Genomic DNA, 9,831 nt, shown 5'->3' with positions numbered 1-9,831 from the left:
CTCGTCTCCGTCGCTGCGCGTTTCCACCAGACGCGAATGCGACCTCGGCGACAGTAACAATTTCGACGGCGACGACGACGGTGTTGGCGGCGGCGGCGGTAGTGGCGACGACAAAAACTCGCGGCGCATCGTCCTCGCAGGGCGCTCTCCCGGTTTACGGTTTCGAAAAACGCGCCTCGGTCTCTAACGTCGCCTCACCTAATCTGCAGGCGCGCGCAACGGCTGGCCCGGTCGTCGCGGGCGACGACAATCGCGTAAACCCGCCCGCAGCCGTCCGGCAGGAAAGCAACGGCGATTAACGGCGAGACGACGGCGGGTTATCCGCGGCGATCCCTCCGATTGCGACGCGCGCGCGAATCGATCTGCCGGGCACCCGGTTTGAGCCCGCGTACCACGGCGCGGGTAACCGCGGGTTCGAAAATTCAAATCCGCCGCGCCGCGTCCCGCCACTACGACTGACAGGTCCGTCGACCTAACCTCAACCACGGCTGCGGTGTCCGCGGCCAGTACCTCGACTGGCGACCGGTATCACCCCCGTGCTGTGTAACGCACTGCTCGCGTTAAGAGTCAGGTGAATGAAAGAGCGAGAGAGACAGAGAGAGAGGGGGAGAGAACGAGCGAGTGAGAGACGGACTGACGTCCGACAAGAGAGAGGGGGGAAGAGAGCGAGACAGAGAATGACAGAACAGGGGGTACGAGCGGGCGAAGCGAGAGAGAGAAAGAGAGGGAGAGAGAGAGGATGCCGCCAGGCCCGTGCGAGCAACCTCGTGGACATGCGAGTGCAGACTGATTGGAGCGTGGAGTGTGAGGGTACTTACCCACGAGTCGCGGGATCGGTGGCGGTGGCGGAGGCGAGGTAGAGGCGTGGAGGCACCGACCGGCGGCGGCGGCGGCGGCGGCGGTGGCAGCGTGCGCGTGTGTTTTCAGCCGCCATGACTGGCGCCACCGTAGCGCGACCGCTCGCCGCTCGGCGTCGCGCACGCGCGACCTGCGCAGTCGCGCGACGCGCAGCCACGCGCGACGCTTGCCGCGGCTCTCAATTGCGCACGAGACGCGCACCCAGCAACATCGCCCGCTCCCTGCGCCCGGACGCGCGCTCCGATTTCGTTCCGGTGCCCCCGCGATGCTGCGTTCCCCGATGACACGCCGCTCCCCGTCGTTCGCTTTCTCCTCTCGTTATTTAAACACGTGCCGATGCCGCGGGCGGATTCAACGAGACATTTGTTGCTCCATTTTTCTCGAATCGGCACTGCAAGTGATTGAGATTTTCATACGTTAATAGTGAATACACGCAAATGGCATAAAACGATTAGAATAAAAACAGCCACGCTCGGCAATGCTCTCGGAAATGCCATGAAAAGTTTCACTTCGACCCGGATTTAAAAAAAAGAGCGTACGACCGCGTTTCATTCGATCGCAAAGCTGTTAGGAAGATTGCGACTCACGCAATAGAAATGCATTACTGTGCGAGTACATGTTACATCTTGGTTTATGTACAGTTTTGTGATAACTTGAAAGATTTCAGCTATTTATCGTACTCTCATCTGTACGCAATGTTCAACAGTGACTATCTGCAAATAAGTACATCGGATATTCTAATTGTCAATACATCCCACTGGCTATTTCGCATTAATAATAATTATTTAATATTCTGTAATCAGATAGTAATTAAACAATCCTGCATTACGATCTGTTAAGTGTTTCTACATTAGAAACAATGTCATTTCCCTCGTCAAATTAAATCACGTATCTCGAACATAAAAAATCAATTTAAAGAAACTTTTTTTCAAGATCTTATTAGGACAATTCTAATTTAAACCGGACGTGAGGCGAATAAAGTGTATTGATGAAACAAGTGGGAGGAAGAGAGGAAAAAAGCGAGAAACTGACATTACTTTTCAAATGCGTTATTTCTTCATATGCATCTTGTTATGGAAATTTGATATAGAAAAAGATAACAAATCTCCGTTTAGAAATTATAAGTAATTTGATGTATATAATGTGTATTTTACATGAGAAAGTAACAGTTTTTTTTAAAAAAGCTGCTCTATATTTATTTGATATTTAAAGAATTTCCCCGGAATAATTGATTTACAATCAATTAACCTACAGCCCCTAAGGAATTATTAAATATGTACGATGATAAAACCTCATCGAGTTTCACGCATATAATTAATTAATTTAATTACTATCTAATATTACTGAATGGGCATACGGCTTCAGGATTCATATTTCCAAACTATGAATTGCATTTATGAAACAACCAACAATTGTAATCAGTAAACTAACTGTAACAACACTTGGGCCATTAACAATATCTGCTAATTAATATAAAGAAATATCATTAATGATATCGTCTTTGTACTCATATAAACAAACAAGTAAAAAATTTTCGATTTTTAATGACCAGGTGAACCGAGTGCGACATCTAGTGGATATATCATTTACCATTTTTTCACAGTATTTCTTTCAAATAGTTGCAGAAATCCGCTCGTGACTATTTAACAATTTTGAACATATTTCTCGACTACGTAAATAAATTTCTCAATTATTAACATTGCTTTAAAAGATATTGATTTTTTTTCAACGCCAATGCCTCACGAATAACATGCGTGGCGCTTTCTGTGGTCAAGAAATAGTACTCTTCTATCTACGGTCGATAATCCATGATAAACTTGAAAAGGCGACAGACCCTGTAAATTTTGGGACTTTCTATTTCACACGCATACATACATATAGTACTGGATGGAATATGCACAACGTGTTGACAAACCTAGTAAGAGACAAGGGAGCATTGATCTAGGCTCGCACAAATAGTCTTCTTCATTGGTTAACAACGAGAACTATTAAAAAACTGACATCGTCTGATAGAAGACTGCGTAATTGCAAAAATTTGGATTAGCTTATAATTTAAACTTTAGACATTTCATAGACATATATAAGTTCATAAACAATATAATATACAATTATCATTCCTTCAATATTTGCATTTATGTTCGACCAACCATGTAGGTAACAATTACAGAAAAAAATTCATAAATATACATATATGGTATTGCATTAAAAATATGTGTCTATTTATTGTGTATCTGTACAATGAGAAATCGTGAATATAATTGCATTTTAAGTTAATTGTTTAGATATTTATGTGGAGTGAAATATATCGTACCTATATATTCTTGACTATCAAAATCTGTGATCTTAATGCGTCTATTTTTCCATTACAATAATCCTTACGAAAATTTTGTATCATTCGTATTTAAAACAAGGAATGTTATTCATGTATGAATAATGTACGTCATGACAGCCAGTATTATTTTTAGTAGTACATGATGCAATACTTGGTCGGCAAACTTACTGACACCACACTGCAAGTCTGTATTTATACATTAAATATTAAACAACGAAAGAATGTGAATCGCCAGTAGTTGATTAACGATAAAAAGAATTGTTAGATGACTTTAGGCTGGCAGATGGTTTATTTAAATCCAACGTTTCGACCATAGGTCCTATTGTGGTCATCACATCGGATGGATGTGCCTTCTCCGAGTGACGCCCAGAGATGAATGTCAAATTCCTGTGCTTTTTAGTTTGATATCAATGACGTAATATTATTGTTGAATTCCTTGAGAAGGACCACAACCCGTATGGTCGAAACGTCGGATTTAAAGAAATTTTCAAGAAACCATCTGCCAGCCTAAAGTCGTTTAACAATTCTTTTCATCATTAAATATGAAAAACTGCAACTTTTTGGAATTTTTAGAAAGCATGTGTAATTAGATTTAATTAATTCAGAAATGTGTGCAACGAAAATATTTAATATACATTTAATAATAATAAGAAAATTAATGGGAAAAGGTAGAAATGAAGATATGGATATCAAAAATAATGAATTCACTTGGGTAAAATACTCCCTCCGTGGTGCCAATTGTCGATCGAAAGCCATTTGGAAGTAAAAATATTGCTGTACCGCTATTTCTAAATGGAAATTATTAGAAAAAAAAATGAAATATTCTTAACTTTTGTAAATGGTGTCATAAAATTACTTGTAATCATGACTGACACGACTATGCATAAATATATGAATAAAATAAAAACCTGATTAACAATATAGTATTGTCTTGCAAGACTGTGGCCATTATCATACAATCTACGATCTACTCTCTGCTGTGTTATATAAAACTGCATTATAAGACTGAAGATTAAATAATGCATCCTCATTTTCCTTTTCTGATTCAACCTGTGGCATTGTCTGCGTAACATTTTGCGGTAAAAGCTCTTCTTCTTCTACTTCTATGAGGACAGCCTCTATATGCGGTCCCTCTAATGCGATATGATCCTCCTCTGATTTCTGAAGAAAAGTAACTGTCTTTGAGTTTGTTCGTTTTTTTTTAGGTCGGTCTTCGTGCACCCGCATGTGTCGTCGTAAGTCATATTTGCCGATAAACCCCATGCCACAATTCTCACAATTGAACGGCTTGCTTTCAACATGTTTAAACATATGTCTCCTCAATGCCGCGCTAACCGTAAACGCCTTCCCACATACATTACATACATGGGGCTTTTCACCTGTGTGTAATAATTTATGATCTCGTAACGTGGCACGTTGATTGAAACTGCAACAATTGTATGAAATATTAACATCGTTGTACTTAATGAGACATACAAATATTGTTATAAAAGAGAATTCCAACATTTTTTTAAAAAGAAATTTACGACAAGTGTTATTTTTACAAGTCATGACATATAAAATTATGACACATTTATATTTTTAAATTGACATGTATCTCTTGCATAATTATATCCTATCTTCAAAATTATCTATTTGTACAAAATTACAATTATATGGGCTACAAACCTTCTACCGCAGACTTCGCACGTGTAGCTGCGAGGATTTGAATGAATCTTGGAATGATTCAATAAATTACCTCGTTGTGAAAACGACTTGTGGCAAATATTGCACTCAAATGGCTTCTCACCGGTATGTACGCGTACATGTGTTTGGAGCGTACGATTATTGGGAAAGCGTTTACCACAAAAATTGCACGGATATTTTGGTAGATGTAGGCCATTGGGATCTAAATGGCTAATTAAATGCCTTTTGTAATTCCCCTTATGATTAAAAACACGCTTGCATTGATTGCAAACGTAGGGCGCGACGTCCGCATGTTCCGTCGCATGAGTCTCCAGTTCTGATTTCGACTTGAAGCGGCAGCCGCACTTGAGGCAGCGGTGCCGTGAGAAATTTGGGTGACATGCCATGTGTCTTCTCAGGTACCTCTTTCTAGAATACGCCTTTTTACAAAGAAAACAAGAGTATGGGAAATCGCCAGAGTGTGTTTTCACGTGCGATCGCAACTCCCGATGGCTTTTGCAATCCTTTTCGCACACCATGCAAAAGAACGGACCACTGACAGGAACATGATTATCGACAGTGTGCAATAACATATTCGTCAGTTGATTATAATTCTGCATACACAGTGTGCATTGATATTCGATTCCATTTTCTTGCTGCACTTCCTTTATCCGTATAATTGCATCGCTCACGCTGCCCAATATGTTGTCCTTGCCATCGACAAAGTAGTCGGAATCAGATCCATCGCTGTCCTCTATTCTTGTAGATTGTTCAGCGTTAGGACTGCCCTCATTCAACTTCATTTCTTTATCTGCATTTTGTATTGTGTCATCATATTGTTCCTGTTCATTATCATCACTCATCATTATTTTATCTTGATGTTCCCAATATGCACATTTGTTCTTTTTGGTTGCATTAGATTCCACAGGATCGGAAACGCATGCCTTGCTTGAAGCTTCCTCATTTCCCTGCTCACCCAAGATTTCCACTTCGGGGATAAATACATCGTTATTTTCAATTTCTCCTTGGTCCGAATCAAGTGTTAAAGTGTTCCCCACTGAGTTACTCGCTGATTTTATATACATTATTGTGACATTCTGCGCTGCGAACATTTTCGACATTTCCTCAGGTATATCGGTTTTCATTAGCTGGACATTTACTTGGCCCTCGTTAGGTTCTTGTATAATATTATAAAGAAGATTGTTCAACTGTGAACTCTCCTTGCTACCCCTGGCATTTTCAACCAACTGAGACACATCAATTTCATATTCGTCTTCTTTTACATTCTTGATATCCTCATTTATCATTTCAGCGCTTAAATCTTCAGAACTGTCGGTCATATGTTTAGACATTTCATTGCTCGACATATTTACAGATTCATCCGTTTGTATACTGCTATTTCCGTAATCAATCTCTTTTTCTCTCTAAGAAAAATTTAATAAACCTTGAAATAACTCTTAAAAGATATGTTTTAAGTGAACTTATGTAGATACGAATTAGTTTTCATCATTGATAACACAGAATTATTCAATACCCACAGATTAGACGAAATTTACTTGTACATTCGTTCAGCAGAGATAAATTACAAATTAATATAATTTTTTTCTATTACAGTACCTTGATTTGTGTATCACGTATCATCCTGAGTTTCCTGTCCGACTCTTGCACTTCCAGTCTGAAGTTATATAAAACATTAGTTCGGTAGGCACATTTCGAACAGAGCGTAGTGGGCAATCCGTCATATCTTTCGATCTGTTGAAAAAAAGTTTATTAACATATCGTAAACTATTTGCAGTGACATATGTATAACAATTGATTCTCTCAGAGTAGCGAATAGAGTAAAATCTCGATTTAACGGTCTAATCGGAACGAAGAGATGTCCTGATTTAAAAGTCAATTCAGAAATCACAAAAGCATTCTGTATTGCATGAGGTTTTTATGTTCTCCCTCAACAGAAACAGATACTCATTGACCGATGGGTATTTAGCACAACTTATCTATCGATTCTAGCTATTTGCACTATGTAACTGTGTTGCATAAAACTCATAGATCGCAGCAAATTTGAAGTCTGGTCATGTACAAGAGCGACGCAAAACAGGTCTATAGTCTATCTAAAACAAATGCGATGTGGTCGGTTAAATCAGGAATCCATTATTCGTCAGTCCAAGTCTACAATAGATGATTTAAGCCCTAAGCTTTAAGAAATTGGTCAATCACGGTCAAGTATGAGTAGAATACGCGACTGCGATTAGTCACTTTCTTAAGGCTTGGGGTTTAAATCTATATTGTAGACTGGGACTCAAGGACCGTAACCCCTGGTCTACAATCTTGCTTTAAGTAAGCTGTAAGCCTTAAGCTGTAAGAAATTAATCAATCACAGGCGTTTATTCTCCTCACTCTCACCTGTGATTGGTTAATTTCTTATGGCTCACAGCTTACTTAAAGCAAAGTTGTAGACCAATATTAACTTTTAGTTTTTGGTGTAAGGAAGCTAAATTTTAAGTATTTGTAACACTGGCCGATGGCGTTCTGATTCGCCGAGAGTAAGCGTAAGAGCTCAAGTAAGAGATAAAATTGATTTATTTGTTTACTCCTACTCCTTACTCCAGGCTGACTCCTTGGCGTGGTACAAATATTTTAAACATTATACCTGTATTTCAGCTTCCTTACACCAAAAGCTAAAAAGTTATGGCTCCCTCTTACTCTTTACGCCAGGCTTACTCCACGCATTGTCGACGACGCTTTACGATACAGTGAAAATGTTAAAAGCGAGCGGTTAAAAAGCTAAAAAAATCGCTTCGTCCCTTTCTAAAGGGACGGTTAGAAAAGAGATGAAGCTATTCACCTTTAGCATTTTCACTGTAGTGTAAGAATACAGAATTAACACCCAGGTGACGTTCCCGAACGCAGCCAAGTAATCCATTCCGTATCTCGCATGACGAGCACAGTGCATAATTTATCCTTGTTATTCGCCAGATGTTAAACAGGGATAAATGATGCATTATGCGCATCGTGCGTGAAACGGAACGCACTATAGACGTTAATCGTCTGTGGACGGCTCTGGAGATTCGCCGAAGGTACTTGGGCCAGATGCTTCGTGGAAAATCACTGAGTTTCTCGCGCAAATAATTGGCGCCGTGAAGCGTGATATTCGGCAACAAGCGAGCGTTCACCTGGATAGACGTGAGCTGGGCGAGCATGTACGGCAGATTAATCTTCTTGATGATCGCGTCGTCGTACATGGGTAGCATCTTGCAGCTTTCCTTCATGCACGCACGGCACGTATTCGTGGCGGCGCCGTTCTTCGAGCTCATGTTCCGTCACGTTATGACGATGCCAAAACGACAATCCTCGAAAGGCGACAATTGCGTGGCGAGTAACCTCAACGAGTTACCACGCGATAACCGTGCGTTACTTCTTCGCCGGGAAACTCGCTTCTGTTAAAGAATAATACAATTAACGTTGCGCCGAGTGTCGCGAGGGGTACGAATTGTCTCACCGGTTGGCGACAGTCGAATCCGCGACGGTATCGCGCGTCGAACTTGAGGTTGCTTTTGCCAGAGAGAAACTTGAGGTAACCCGAGACTGCGGCCATTCAGCTCCGAAACCAACGCGCCCTCTGAAGAAGTGGACGTCAACTTTGTGCGTTCGGTCGGTAACGGTACACGAGCTGTGGTTCATGTCCAAACTAATCAGATGGGAATGTGTCTCATGCCCGCCCAGAAAACATTTTGCGCGCAAACATCTGGCACTATGACGACGCACTTGGATAGAATTTTGCTTGCGTTGTTGAGCCACTTTTGTACGTGAATTGATAGATATTTGCGCGCAAAATTATACGTTAATACATGAGCTAGCCCCCAGTGAGAAATGTTTCGTCGATCGACGTCGAAATGATGTCGAATCGACGTCAATTCGACGGTGTTGATGTCGATTTGACGTCGTTTCGACGTCGATCGACAAATCATTTCTCACTGGGCCACTTGCGTGCAAAAGCGTGCAGACTAAACATATCTTACGGACAAAACTCAGGCAAATCTCATACAAATTTGCATGCATAAGACAAGCAAAATTTGCGCGGAACAATTGTTATCTGGGCGTTCTACACCAAGGGATGATCCTACTAATTGTGGCTCATCCGATGCCTCTTCTATACCTAAAGATAATCCTACATACGGCTTGTCCGAGGGAGATAGTATAAAGTTCAAAAGGGTACACTGTGGTTGGTTTCCAATCGTACTAACGTACCAAGCCAAAAAAAAATTCTGATTAGATTAAATCGGAGAGAAACCTGGGCTGCTTTCGCGAGAACATCAAAACGATCCAGATTAAAATGACCTTGCGCTATGAGTGCCAGTCTACAATAGAGATTTGAACCCTAAGCCTTAAGCAATTGACTAATCACAATCGCGTAATCTACTCATACTTGACCGTGAGGGTGCAAACTCATATGGCTCATTCAGACTAGACGCGATGAGCGACGAGCGACGAGCGAAGCTCATTATCCAATGAGCGTACAGGTTTTATGGGAAAGCGTACAGTTTTCCTATAAAGACTGCACGCCCATTGGATATCGCGCGTCGCTCATCGCTCATCGCGTTCAGTCTGATGAGCCAATAGAGCGGAACGGTATACGCAGAAAATTGCGTAACGGAAACCTTGACCAATCACGAGTGTTCTAATGTTTTCGTGATTGGTCGAAGCTGTCGTTCCGCGATTTTCTGCGTACACCGTTCCGCTCTATGAGTTTGCACCCTGAGCTGCTTTTGCGAGAAGATCAAAAAGATCCGGATTAAAATGACCCTGTGCTATGATTGGTCAAATCTGGAATTTCATTGAATAAAATTTCAATGTGACGCTAAGAAATTTCGGATTTGACCAATCATAGCACAGGGTCATTTTAATCCGGATCATTTTGATCTTCTCGCGAAAGCAGCCCTGATTGGTCAATTTCTTAAGGGGATGCTGGAGTGATT

At 41.3% G+C, this 9,831-nt stretch overlaps 1 protein-coding gene across 1 annotated transcript; it reads right to left on the bottom strand.

The window, feature by feature from the left end:
- Positions 1 to 3,673: 3,673 nt before the first annotated feature.
- LOC105562385 (zinc finger protein 250-like) lies at positions 3,674 to 8,488 on the bottom strand. The gene is made up of 5 exons (XM_012013181.1): positions 8,355 to 8,488; positions 8,029 to 8,292; positions 6,473 to 6,607; positions 4,859 to 6,279; positions 3,674 to 4,616 (listed from the first exon to the last, which is right to left on the bottom strand). The coding sequence occupies exons 2-5, from the start codon at positions 8,167 to 8,169 to the stop codon at positions 4,151 to 4,153; spliced, it is 2,163 nt and encodes a 720-aa protein (XP_011868571.1). The 5' UTR covers positions 8,170 to 8,292; positions 8,355 to 8,488; the 3' UTR covers positions 3,674 to 4,150.
- Positions 8,489 to 9,831: the final 1,343 nt, after the last annotated feature.

Source organism: Vollenhovia emeryi, unplaced genomic scaffold, assembly GCF_000949405.1.
Source record: "Vollenhovia emeryi isolate VEMERY1.0 unplaced genomic scaffold, V.emery_V1.0 DF939189.1, whole genome shotgun sequence".
In the NCBI taxonomy this organism is placed as follows: Eukaryota; Metazoa; Arthropoda; class Insecta; order Hymenoptera; family Formicidae; genus Vollenhovia; species Vollenhovia emeryi.
Note: the sequence above shows the minus strand (reverse complement) of the source record. Positions and strands in the feature narration are given on the sequence as shown.

Bases quoted from the DNA above. Each gene is read 5' to 3' on its own strand.
- LOC105562385 (XM_012013181.1), bottom strand. From the start codon at position 8,169: ATGAGCTCGAAGAACGGCGCCGCCACGAATACGTGCCGTGCGTGCATG. The intron at 6,280-6,472 runs GTACTGTAATAG...AATTTTTCTTAG, and splicing joins TACGTGATACACAAATCAAG to AGAGAAAAAGAGATTGATTA. The intron at 4,617-4,858 runs GTTTGTAGCCCA...CAATTGTTGCAG, and splicing joins TGCGAAGTCTGCGGTAGAAG to TTTCAATCAACGTGCCACGT.